General features: G+C 36.0%; 1 protein-coding gene across 2 annotated transcripts; it reads right to left on the bottom strand.

Annotated features, from left to right (window-relative positions):
* Positions 1 to 5297: 5297 nt before the first annotated feature.
* Positions 5298 to 9558, bottom strand: LOC113776353 (protein LSD1-like). 2 transcript variants are annotated; one of them, XM_027321488.1, is made up of 7 exons: positions 9095 to 9558; positions 8815 to 8946; positions 8271 to 8381; positions 7695 to 7804; positions 5894 to 5974; positions 5724 to 5798; positions 5298 to 5636 (listed from the first exon to the last, which is right to left on the bottom strand). In XM_027321488.1, exons 2-7 carry the CDS (start codon positions 8939 to 8941, stop codon positions 5595 to 5597), a joined length of 546 nt encoding a protein of 181 aa, XP_027177289.1. In that variant the 5' UTR covers positions 8942 to 8946; positions 9095 to 9558; the 3' UTR covers positions 5298 to 5594. The 2 variants fall into 2 exon arrangements, with proteins under 2 accessions (XP_027177289.1, XP_027177290.1); XM_027321489.1 differs by having other exon boundaries at positions 5724 to 5795; positions 9095 to 9555.
* Positions 9559 to 14158: the final 4600 nt, after the last annotated feature.

The raw sequence follows: 14158 nt of genomic DNA, 5'->3' as shown, positions 1-14158 counted from the left end.
GAAATATTTGTATTTGCGTCTGAATATATTGATTTGATCATCTAAACTTACCCAAAGATACCTCCCGTAGAAGTAGTCTTTTCATGCAATCGATAAAACCATAGGCCAATGAGTCATACGTACGATACCGAATATAGCAAGTACAAGCAAGATTTGCAATGTAGGGGCTCAAAGAAACCAGTGTAGTTGGAAATTGATTTAATTGAGCTTGTACTCCCTCTAAAATCCTTTCAGGCAAGCTTCACGAGTTGGAGACAACCCAAACGATGAAATATATAAACATTAGCTGATGGGCAAATTAATAAGATATCATGGCATACTAGGTACTCTTATCATAGCACCTTCAATCGTTAAAAAGGTAATTATCATATATGGGATTAATTATCTACCCACTTTAACTTACCTCCTAGTTTTACTTTGATAATTGTGGACATCTTGATCCTCCTAATACTGAGAATTCTAATAGGCCTAAAAGCTAGGAAAGACATATCCTTGGAAAAATTCACAGCACGTGTATAATAGTAGAGAAGACAGCAAAAGTTACTGGTATAGTCTCGATCATCTTAAAATAGAGAGATTGTCTTATATGTTTTTTCTTTGTGCGGTTCAAGTATAAAGATAAACGGTGAGTTCTTGTTATTTTTTACGTAAGCGAGTACAAATTTTTGTCGCTAAAGTGCATGCAATTCAGGATTTTTTCCGTCATACTTCAGAGATTTTTATATCGTCCTTGTGCGCATTTTGGTGGATAAAAATCTAATGCTTGCTGTTATTAGTCATTCCACCAAAAAATGCTTATACGTTTAGGAACAGCATATCATATTTCAGCGTATAGAGCATCCTCTTGTTTTAGATACGTACCTATGCGAAGAAGAGTAAAACTTAATTTCTGACTGATAACGTTTATATCATGATAAACTTCACGCAGCAACTTAAGTAATTTTTAATATGTGTGCGCGCATGTACGTGTGTGTATATATATTAATCTTTTTATTCCTTCTCACATCCTTTTCGTCCTTAACTATCAGTCACACAGGATTCGAACCCTAAATTTTGACGGGAGAAAAGACTATAACATCCCTTCCCTATTCATTAAGTCGACTCTGGTGATTCATTGCATAGAGACAGTACTGTAGATTCGTGCAATTGTTTATTGTATATTAGTCCACGGTTTATGGAAAATATCATAATAGAAAAACTCCTAAAATTAGTTGATGTGATAGAATTTTAAATCTAAATTCATGTTATTTGCCATAATTTAAATTTACTAGGGTAAAGAATATTTTATACACTAACAGTGTATAAAAACGTTATCCTTTTTTATTTCCATTCTCCATTTAACCCTAATAAAATTTATTTCTTGAGGCCACAGACGGCTTGCTTTTAATTCTAGCTTGCTGGATGGACAACGAAGTAAAAGATTTTGTGTAAGCTAATAATTGGCCTGAAAATTGCACTTCCTCGTCGATATGCCAAGCCCCATCCTAATTAAAGGTCCCCTTGATTGAATATTTCTGCTACTCTTTCATTTCCTGATATTTTTGAAAGGACACTTAGGTCTGTTACGTGCCATGCATGCACGATTGTACCCTACAAATCACGGCGTTGATCATGCATAATAATTATGATTGCAGATGCTGCTATTTTTAGTAAGATAAATGCTATATAAATAACTGAAATACTATCCTCCAGGAAAATTATGGAGAGTATAAGTCCAATTTTATAAAGCTTTAAGTTTTACCTTTCACGGTTGAACCACCCATGATTGTTCTCGTTTATTAAAAAACAAATTCCACTAATTGTTGGTCGAGATGCAGGCTGAACCATCCAAAATCCTTGAAAATAGGTCCTTTGCAAGTTTTTAATGGTTGCTCTAAATGACCAATTAATTTTGATAAATTTTGAATCTTTTATTTATTCATTTATTTTTTTGCAAAAAACTATTTCATATGAATCAATTAATTTTGTTTTACAGAATCATGTGAATGATATTAAAACTGATGCAAGAAATTCTCTAGTACGGACTTAAATCGTTAAGGAAGACATAGTTTGTAAAAGTAATACTCCAAGAAAAGTTAAAAAAAAAAAGAAAAAGAAAACACCTAATGTAAAAAATAATGATAAATGGGTTTTTTTTGGCCAAAACAGTCATAACATCTAAATGATAAGAATTAGGACATCAATTTTACCGCATCAAAGAGACCACCATGTTTTTGTTTTTGCTTTAATAACGCTCTCTCTATATCATCTTACTAAACTAAATAAAATAAAAAAGTGTTTGTATGGTAACGTTTTCCGTCTCTCTCAATATAATTCCGCGTTTGTATACTATAATTCCAAACCAATTATTTCGTGTGGCCGAAGTAGGAGTGCTTTTACTTCTTGTCCCATGGAAGATTGAAAGGACACCAGGCTAATAATCTGCCTTAAAATTTCATACAACGATAATTAAGCATTTAAGAGTTGAATTATGCATACATGTTGTGCCCTACAATCTAGGGATACATACAAATTTATGCCAAATGCAAGAGAAAGGGCAAATTCAAGTTGTATATATCGTGGAACATTTTTTTTCAAGTATCTAAGTGCATTATGATTTGTATAGCTTGGCCATATTATGCTTTATAGTAGGCAATATCGAAATTGGCATCGTGGTTAAATTTCATTCTTAAGCACGTGAGGACTCAAAATTCTTTCTGCTCGTTTTATCTTATGATGGAGATCAATAGACTAATCTACTGTATTGATCTTAGATGAAGTTTTTCTTGTGGCCAAAATGCCTATACTGCATATTTGATCCCATTTACTCTAATGTTTTTGTACCATCCATTTATGTAATTTGAAGATCTTGTGTGATTATTTAACAAGTCTGGCTCTCTTCTATGTTTGGGATTGCTTTTTTTAAATTTGCACAATGATTGCTATTTGACTACATACTTGAAAAAGTAGTCAAATGATTGGATGGTCAGACAATATAAAAACGTGAATTTGAAAATGCATCGACAACAATCCTTTAGAAACAGAGAAAAGGGGGTAGATCATTGAACGAATGATCCGATGTTTCCTAAAATCAGAACCTACTAAAGGGTTTTTATTTTATTTTAATTTTTTCTCCTTTCTTTTTCTTTTTTAGAGCTAATCTTTCGCCTCTTGGAAAGGCCACCTATGTAGAGCGAGGCTTTTAAAGTTCCATCGGCCGCTAATTAATTGAGAACGCGTTTCAGTAGTGTTAGATGGACCCAATTAAGCCCACAATCTAACATCAACTAACACCAACTAGCTTTTTAATCATTACCTAATTTCGTAATCAAGAGGGTTAGGTTTGTCTTTAGATTTTCAAACCTTTGCTACAGAGAGGCACTGATCCTAATGCCAAAGACCACTTGCTTGCTTCAGCCGAATCGGGATATAGTTTAGGGCTTTGTTTGAATTGGATTTTATTTCTCCAAATTTATTTGTTTACATCATCATTACAATTTCCAATACACCTTTTTACCTTTCCAATTACCTTTTTATCTCACATACATCACATCATAAAAAGTGTTACAGTAAAAATATCTCTAATAATTCACAATCCAAACAGACCTATAATATTTGTTAAATCATGAAGTGTTGACTTCCTCAACTGACTCGAAGATCAAAATAAATACTTTTATTATTTATAATTGAATTAATCTTTTCTATATTAGCAATTTACATAATACACTGAAAGTTTGAAAATATGCTATGTCATCTTAATTCAAGTTTGAACTCCAAACATGTAGCCATACGTCAAGACATGTTAGTGTACATACAATAAAGTCTTAAATGCTGCTTGAATTTCTCCCTTCGAAGGAGTCTCAACTCGTGGGAAGGAATTTTTATGCTGTGGAACTTTAAGTTCAGCTCACGTAGATGGGGTTTGGCCATTTCCTACCGCAGATCCTATTTGTTGTTAATGTCACGTGGTGTTGCATATGAATATGAAACATGATGGAATACCTTCGCGTGTATACATTTATTAGTATTGTAAGAAAAGATTACGCATTATCAAAAAACAAAAAAACAGATTTGAGATTTATTGACATTTTCAAGAACAAGTTTAAATGCAAAATTCCAAATCCATTGACATCGGTAAGATTTTCATTCCACTTCTCGATATTTTCACGATAAACTTCAAATTCCTTTGCTTGCTTCATGCCAATTGTCCAATGCACCTCATTAGCAAAAGTAAGAAACAATTCTTTTTTTTTTTTTAATCTCCTAACTTTAAATGTAACCCTGGTATTAAATATAGATTTTTTTTAAAAAAAAATATTTGCTCTAAAGACATAGGATAAGCACATTAAAAAGAGAGGGTGGGCTTACTATAAAATTCTAACATTATGACTCACATTTGATTTACATAATACTTTCCAGTTGCCCTCCTGAATTACATATATAATAATAAAGTTTCCCACAGAATGTAGTCCCAAATTCACCATATAAGATAAAACTTTTACGGGCACTTATTACGGGATCTCTATCCTTTTCCTATGCTTCATCTTCAAAGCCCATCGACTGAATTAATTGGCATCCTGGACAACTAACATTAAACGAGGCTAAGTTTCCACGCCTCCAACACCACATCTTATTTGCAACTAGAGAAGCACAATTCGATCAGGTCAGATGATCACAAAATATGGAGACTTAAAAAAGAATTTAATTGAAGGAATTGCGCATAAATTTTAATGTCCCATTCATTTAGAGCACCAAGATTGCCGTGTTTTACACGTACATACCATCGACCAGGACGACTCATAAGAGTTTTAGTATGTCCATCGTTAACCAGTAATACACGCAGGTAATACATTTTGCCTGGTACAGACGGATAAATAGGATTAGAACTCGTGAGAAAGATATGTGAAGATCATATGCTTCCGTCTATTATCAGTTGAACCCTGATTCACCAATACTAACCACTTACACACGTATGTGATACTTGCAAGTTAGATGTATAGCAGTTAGTAGAAGCGTTGTGCTCCAACATTCCCAGCTAAGCAACGTCCCCCAACTTTTCAACAAATTAGTATAATTTCCTTTCAATCGGATCAAAATCTGCAGCATTTTCCAATTCAGGGACACCTCGAGAAACACTTGATTATCTAGGTAGAACTCATGACACACATTTTCCTGGAACATAAGCGCATAGATTCTCCCAAGTTCCCCATCAGTTTTCTCCCCCTCCTGAATGACCATAAATCTGTTTTAACAGACTTCAAAGATCACGAATAACTGTGAAATACTGTAAACAATTGAAAATAAAGGAACTCGCACCATACAAAATTGTATATCAAGTCCCATATTTACCACATATGTATATTCAAGTTGCAAAAAGTCATATCCATAATGTAACCACACCAGGCATCAAAGTAGCAACACTTGGATTGTTTAATGTACATCACGCTCACATAAAAAAATTATAGTCATAGTGTCACAATTATGCCAAGCCAATTGGACCATTTCCTCCACCTATGCACAACTCTATATATACCATTTACTGTAGCTTGAGGAAAATAACTTCCCTTTGCTTAAGCCTTAAGATACCGCGAGGGATGGACCATCACCTTTGTTGGTCATTTTTTTTCAGTGGTGACACCAACAACAACATTGCTTACCTGAGAAATTCATATACAAGTTTAGAAATCTCGATATCCAACAAAAGCAATTAAACATGACAGGCTATTACAGTTTGTTGCACCTACCAGTTTCCCGCTTTTGTCAACAGACATAGGATTTTCAACAACTACAGTTTGACTTTGAGAATGCGCCAATCCCTGCTGAGAAATAACGTATTAGCCAATACACTTACTAAACTACCAACAGTCTCCAAGTTTCTCAGAGAACTCAGCATAGGACACACAAAAAAACTCACAGATGAAGTAGAAGGCATCAATGGTGGTGTTACTGTTCCACTAGGTTGGTGCATTGGAATTGGAACCCTAGTATTACTCATCTACAAGGAGAAAATTCTTATAAGCTCGAACGAAAAACAAAAGAAAGAATGCAGATAACATGTCAGCCATACATACACTGAAGCTGGGGGAAAGAAAGGGCAATTAGAATTTAGTACGTCAACAAAATGTGGCACAATGTACTTTAATGGACTTGATAAATAAAATGTAGTCACAGTCAGACGTGAACCTAGAACCAACCATGCAAACAACTGAGGAGAGAAAAAGGTATGTGTGATAGATGGGAATGTGTGACATGATTACTTTAGAATATCAACCTAGAGGAGGTACAAGAAAGAGTGCAAGGTCATAATTCCGATGCCAAACATATGTACTTAAATTTGCAAATGGTTTTAATAAATAGATTCAAATCTGACCTGAAAGCCTCCAAAAGGAAAAATGAAGAATTCATGCGAGGAACTCGTGAACCCTTTAATTGTTCATTCTGAACTTTCTTTGATTTACTTAAAAGGAGGTACAGGCACTAATAAAAAGCATATAAAATCTTGTCTCACCAAAATTGACATATGTACCCTCACCATTGATCTATAATCACCAAGTCCTACACTTGTGCTCAAGGATCACATTGTTTACATTAAATCACTTAAACCTTGATCTTAATCTCCAATAGAGGTAATCAAGTTTCACAGATTTTTCCTCAAGTTTCTTTAACTAACTCTATTCACAATTACGTTCCTAACATCATCTCAAATCTATAAACCCTGCTTCTCTCTTCTCAATATTGTTGTACCCGAAGAACAGACATAATCGAATTTACCATGCATCGCCATCTTTTGACAAGCTTTCCACTCTTTGGATCACCATAATTCAACGAATAATTTATTCATTTATTGAAGACAACCTAGAATCTTCCAAAAGACCAAGAACAAGCTCACTGAAATAATCCAAGATCAGGTAATACCATTGGTCAGGTAGTTCTAACCATGCAGGCATATATGACCTTTATTGAACTGACGCGCAGAAGTTAGTAAGCACTATAAGAAGTGAGCTAGATGACAAAATTTCACTGTTGAGCCTTAAATGTAGACATATGAGTTCGTTAAATGATTATCCAACAACTCAAAAAATAAAAATAAAAATAAAAATCTTTTCTGATTATTTCGATTTCAATTACATGAATTGTTTTTATCCATTGCAACTAACACATCAACGAATAATTCCAGAATGTACTAAACTGCTGAATTAGCAGTCTCTGTCTGGATTCCAAACCATCTCATTAGAGCTAATTATCTCAAAATCTAATCCTACTTTTCTCTTTTCCCATTTAACCATAAAATGGAATCAATCAAACCATCCTTGTTGCATCTACCCGACCAATATGGCATTCATTTAGCAGTGTTAAAAACCTGCTTTTAAAGCTTAGGAAGCCCCGAAAAGGTTATACAGGACTTCTTTGAACTTACTAAGCATGGGCGAACAATATAATACTACAAGCAAATTACTCTGCCCAACAGGAGCACACAAAATCTAGTCAATGTGTAAACCTTGAAAGGAACAAATGAAAAGTGAGGACAAAAACATGTCGTCTCCAAAACATTCTATAGGAACAACAGAAGATAAAGCCCAAAGACAAGGACTAACTCCCTTAACCACAGGTAACTGAATTCCAAGAACCCTAGCCTTTCTCAAAATCAGCAAATTTGGCATTAAAAAAAAAGAATGACAAATTTAAAAAATAAACAGAGACTCCGGTATACTTACATTCACGTTAGTAATATAGTGGCAAACAGCACATTTAACTGACGGCGCACCATATGGATACATAAGTGTAGTGCGGCAGTTTCCACAGTTGACATGAGCAACATTAGACACTTCATCCATGAAGAAAAACCAAATGAAAACAAAATGTTAGGTCTAGGCATGTAAAATAGGATATAATGGTAACAGAAATATAATGCAATTCAGATCCATGGAAAAACATACTTACAAGCAGCAAAATTGTCTAATCTTAATCAGAATATTTGACAACAGAAAAGTTCCAAAACTTCAACAAAGCTCCAGATAAAGATCATACTAGACATATCTTAAATAAATATTTGTGAACTAGATCCAGACTTTCACATTATTGTTAAATGTCTCCAGTAGTTCTCTGAACAATAAAAATGTTACTTAAGAAAATAGAACCAAGCAGCAAAAAGCATCCACTTTTATAAGTTTCTGAACAATAATAGTCTTTGCAGGCCAATAGAGTCAACAGCTCTGAGTTCTTTTAAATAAACCTTGTTACTCCTGTGTGTTGTTTAAAAATATACAGGTACATGATAAACCATAGTATACCAGGTGCAAGATTCACAGTATGGCAACAGGAGCATCTCACACTCGTGGCACCACGTGTGTACATCAACAATGTACGGCAACCTCCACATATAAGTTGAGCCATATCCATTCCTGCGTGACATATGTGAAAAGATCAATTTTTACACGTCTCGAGACTTCCTTTTCACCTATATGTCCTTTTTCACGAGAACAGTGCAATTGCACTCTCTGAATGTGAGAATATATGCCAATAGCAAGTGATAAACTCCTCTATCAACTATGCAGTTTGAACAAGAAAACTGCATCCTACACTTATAAAGTTCAGTTAACTCATTATTACCAATCATGCCATACCCTAATCTAATTAAACAAAACAAAAAAGGTGGTCTTAGGCTAAATCATAAACCAATAAACCAGTAAAAAAAAAAAAGACGATCTTTCTCTATTGCAAAAACTATGCATATGTAACTTTTGAGGGACAATAAATAAGCAAACTAGAAATATGTAAATATATCTGGAACAAAAAGAACAAAAAACAAGAAGAACTAGGAGAAAGAAAAGGTACCGGGAGGCGGGAGTTGAGGTGGGGGAACGGGAGTCAGGGCATTGCAGAAAGCGCAGCAGACATTGGTGGCACCTCTCGGGTACAGCAACACGCTTCTACACCCACTGCACACTATCTGGCTCTGCATCCCCTCTATTACATTCACAATAACAGTTTCACCGTAAAAATCACAACTTTATCGTCCAATCCAATCCAATAGATAAATAGACAACAGCCCAACGAAACATAATAAATTCCTATTCAATAGAAAAAAGCGAAAGAAGAAAATCAATATACTTACTGGTTAAGCAATTGTTAGCCAACAATTAGATGTGATTAGGTAATTATAGAAGAGGAGAAGAATGAAAATTAGGGCCAAGATTGGGGGAAAAAAAGAATAAATAAATCGGGTATGCCGGTGCGGTGGTTTTTGGGATCGAGATTCGATACAGAAATATGAAACTATAAATAGAAATCAGAAAATGGAAACCTAACGGAGAGATTTTAGAATCGAATCGAGATGTTCAGTGAGGAAGGAAGGCAAGGCCAACTTAGGAAGGTAAGGGGGCAAATTAGCTAAGCTGCTAAAGATAGAGAGAGAAAGAGAGGGACGCGGTGGTAAATGGATGACCGGGTCAATCAAAGTCGTCGGACGGGGAAAGTAATTTCAGATTAATTAGGAGGGAAGGAAGCAGTACGGCGGTTTCTCTCTCGTGGGGAGAGCCCAGCTTACCAGAAATAACGGAATAAAGTCCTTCTCTGGATTACCCCTCTTCCTCTTCTCCTATTTTTTACTTCTCCATTTTTTCGATTTCCACTTTCCATCTTTTGTTGTTTATTATACCTTATGGAATCTTCAATCGTGGCCATATTATGCAACATTTTACATAATTAGAATCAGGATTTTTAGTTCTATTTTCTTGTTCCAGGGTTAACTCTCAAATTAGCACTATAAGATATAAATTGCTCTCAAATTAGTACTATGAGATATAAATTGTTAAGTGACTAAATATGGATGTTGATTTTGTATATAATGACTATCTAACACTAGCATCCTTTGATACATGTCAGATGTGCAAAAGACAAAAAAAAAAAAAAGAGAAGAAGTTCAAATTCAATTAAAACCAATGGCTCTGTTTGGATCTCCTGTTTTTGGAGTGTTTTTCAAAAAGTAGTTTTTCAAATATAATAAAAGTTACAACAAAGTACTCTAAAAGATAATCTAAAAATTAGTTTAACTTTTTTTAAAATTTTACCAAATATCTCAAAATAAAGTTTCAATAAAAAATATTCCAAAATATTTTCTAAAAATATTTTAAAATATACTCTAAAAATTCTGCTACAGCAAAGTTTTCAGAATCGGATCGAACCGGCCATGAGACCGGTCTGATTCTATGCTATAGTTGAAGTTGTCCATGAATCAATCAAGACCGGTCAAAACCGTCCAACCCGGTAAATCGGGTCAAACCGCTAATTTTGGGTTTTTTTGTTTTCCTTCAATTTTTTTTTTTTTTAAGTTTTGCAAAATGTCGCTAGTAAGAACTGAATTCAAAACATTTGCTACACAAGACCAACATAGTAACCATTGTACCATCATATCCACTTAGTCTCTTTTTATACCACATTTATATAAAAATAAATCTCCATCTTTCTTTCCTCTGTTTTTCCTACAAAACCTCATGCTCTCATAACTTTTTCTTTATAATTTTCAACTCTCTCTCTCTCTCCTCTTTTCTTTCGTCATCCTTTTTTAATCAAACATCTTTAGTTTTAATTTATTGATATTTTTCTTCCATCTTTTAATTTTATTTTTGTCTATTAAATTGAATTTTTTTAAAATAATTGTTTTTCTTTAACCATAAAAACTAATTATTAAATGCCACAATCACTCACTTTCATCTCATTTTTTTACTTCTTATCAAGTTTGCATCTCTATTTTCGATTCTCCTGACTTTCTCCAAACTCCGAACTTCAAACTTGATTTGCAGTGATATTCTTCCACTCAAAATCTCTTTCTTCGCTTGGTGTGTCTTACACAACTGGCTACCTTTGGATGTTACTCTAAGGACTAGAGGTGTAGTGCTTGTCTTGATGTCATTGTTGTCATCAGGAGGAGGAATAACTTGATCACTTGTTTCTTCAGGGGCCAGTTGCAGCACGAGTCTGGGAGCATTTTGGGAGACGTTTTGGCATCTTGGATGTGGTGCGCAATTCCCTGTCATCGGTATGGGTGTCATGGTTTAATTCACCCTTTCCAGCCCAGGTAGGGCATATACGCATAGCTGTGCTAGTTTTGATCCTATGGTTCTTATGGAAGTCAAGAAATCAAGCCCGATTTGAGAATGAAGCGTTTGAACCTTAACAGGTAATTGCCGAGATTAATGGATTCTTGGATCAATTAGGGGCTGCTAAGGTTCTCAAAACCTAGCATTTTAGAAGAGATATCGGGGATCCGTGGGCTACTTGGATTGGTCAAAGAGTAAGGCGTGTTGAGTGTGAGGTTGTTTCCTGGCAGAAATCTCCCTCATGTTATTATAAGCTCAAGATGGATGCTAGTGTTCTCTGGGGGCGGGCGTCTAGAGGTGGTCTCCTTCGGGATTCAGATGGGAACCTGATTTTTGTCTTTTATAAGGAATTTGGAGAATCAAATGTATTAATGGCTGAAAGTCTGTCGTTGTTGCATGGACTTTTGTTATGCTTTGAAAGACAGTTCAACACTTATTGGTGGAGGTGGATTCGAAATCCCTTGTTCGCTTGATCCACTTAGGGGTGGTAGGTAAATAGCCGTTCTGCAATATTCTCATGAGAATTAGTGGATTGCTCTCTGACTCCTCCTTGTCATTAGTGCATGTTTATAGGGATACTAATAGTACGACATACAAGCTGGCGGGACTGCGGCTCCTACAAGACACTTTCTTTCCCTCCTTTTAGCATCTTTCTGCAATTGTTAGATCATCTCTACTTCTAAATAGGAGGAGGTCCCCCATGTTCGCCTGTGCATTAGTTTGTAGTTTTGGCATTTGTATTCATTTTTCGTTTATTAAATAAACCCCCACCCCGTGTACAGGGCTTTGTAAAAAAAAAAAAAGAGGATCAACTCATCTACATTCACAAGTTCGTATGTAAAAAAGACACATCTCCGACCATTATTTCATAGTTACATTAGGATTGGAAGGAAAACCAAAGGGGCAAAAATATCCTTCTCAGTATACATTAAGAAATAAATAGCAAATACATAGAGAAATAGGAAAAATGGTAAAAACAAAGCATACCACCAAGCCAATGTATAGAGGAACTATGATCACAACTAGCAAGTAAAGGATCCCTAGAGGGCTATGGGTTCACTGAAACGGGAGAAAATAATGAAAAGATGAAGCCAAGCTGGCAAGGAAGTTATGTAGAGAAGATTTTGAGAGGAAAAAGCTCGAAAAGGGGAAAAATTTGTCCTAAAATTCAGAGCGCATCTCCAATAATTTACATTGCATCGATAGAAATGAACATTGCAAATTGCACCAATCATCATTTTAGAAAAAACCCCCTCTCTTTTTGAGAGCTTCCCTCTCTACGATGAGAGCTTTGCCTCCTCTTCAGTGGGAGTAGAAATACTCTTTAGAACACTTAAACCCAACTCTCATCGGTTCCTCCTCTGTAGCTTTTCAGTAGTTCTTCCAGTTTCAAACAAATCTTCTCTTTCTCCTTTTATTGAAGCTGATCTTTGGAAAAAAAAACAAAAAACAAAAAACAAAACAAAACAAATCTTCTATTTCTGAAAATGTCTTAAACTCTCTGCTTTTAAACTTTTTTAATTTCTTACTTTCTTGGCTCTGGGGTTAGGGGGTATATGCCTGACCCAGCATCTTGATTTTATTTTCCCTGCGCAGGTCGGTAATGTTGCAATTCATCGAGTGAGGTGCCTGGAATACCATTGAATATCACAACAAAATCATGGCGGAAGAACTTGTGGAAGTGTTTGACAGATTTGATTTATCCAACAGAGAAAGCTCAGGAATTATCTTGGACGGGGTCGATGTGCATATAGGTAAGAAAGAATGCAGGAAAAGTCTCTTTGGAAGAATAATGGGGGAAAGGATCACCAACTTCACAGGAGTGAAGAACTTTGTCAATCAAGTGTGGGGTTACCCAAGGAATTTGGTGGCTGTGGAGCTGGGAGCAAATCTGTTTCAGTTTAATTTCTCCGATGTGATGGATATGGAAAAGATACTGAGTGGAAGACCATACACAATTGACAACCAGCTCCTCAACATCAAGCCGTGGGAGGAAGGCATTGATCGCCAGATGGAGGCATTCCAAAAAGCCCACATCTGGGTTCAACTATGGAACCTGCCAATACATTGGATCACAAAGGAGATAGGGGTTAAGATTGGTGGTATATTTGAAGATGTTGAGGATATTATTATCCCAATGGGTGGAAGTAAAGAAGGGAGACATATAAAGCTGAAAGTGGTGATTAATACATCCCTTCCACTGTTGAGAGGAACGGTGGTGAAATTAGGTGGTCAGAGCATCTGGGTAGAGTTCAGGTATGAAAAGTGCCCGGATTTCTGCTATGGATGCGGATTAATTGGGCACAGTGACAAATCTTGCAGGCACAAATCAGGGACAACCAGGGGCAATTCCAAACCTCAATTTGGACCTTGGATGAGAGCTAAAGCCAAGGGAGCATCCCCAAAAAAGAGAACAGAGTATCGGTCTGATACCCCTAGAGATCCAAAAGAATCGATGAATGCGGTTGCACAGAAATTACTGTTCGAAGGAGAATACATAGTTCACCAGTCAAGGGGGCTGGGATCCAGTAGAACTAACATTGACGAACTGAAGATTGTCAGGAAAGAGAGGGAAGATGACACAGTCTTGTCAGGCAAAGAGCGGGCGCAAAAAATCCATGATCAAAATTCAAAATTGGGCGCGGCGGAAAAGAAAGTAAGTGAGCCCACCTCTGAAAACACAACAGAACAAGAAGGCGGCAAGTGGGTTCAAGGGGAAGTCAAAAGTAATTTAAGCCCAGGCCCAATTTGTAGCTTGACTCCAAAATGTCCCCAATATAAGCAGGATTTCAAACAGGGCTTGGAGGATCAGATGGACATTTTAGTTGAAACTAACGAGGAAGGAGGAAATAATACCTCTCTCGGACATTCTCCTGGAGATCATTCAGTTGCAAACCAAGGGGTATGCAGTCTAATACCAGCAGGTAGAGAGATGGGAAATAAAGGTAGGAAGCAATTTAAGGTAGCCAGGAAAGATGGTAAAGGGCTACAAGGTCAGCTGGGTAGGCTCCCACTATCAGATATGGACATGAACATTGAAACTACAACAGTAGCTGGAAAGAGGAGATTACCAGAGGAGG

Source organism: Coffea eugenioides, chromosome 6 (genome assembly GCF_003713205.1).
Source record: "Coffea eugenioides isolate CCC68of chromosome 6, Ceug_1.0, whole genome shotgun sequence".
Classification (NCBI taxonomy): Eukaryota; Viridiplantae; Streptophyta; class Magnoliopsida; order Gentianales; family Rubiaceae; genus Coffea; species Coffea eugenioides.
Note: the sequence above shows the minus strand (reverse complement) of the source record. Positions and strands in the feature narration are given on the sequence as shown.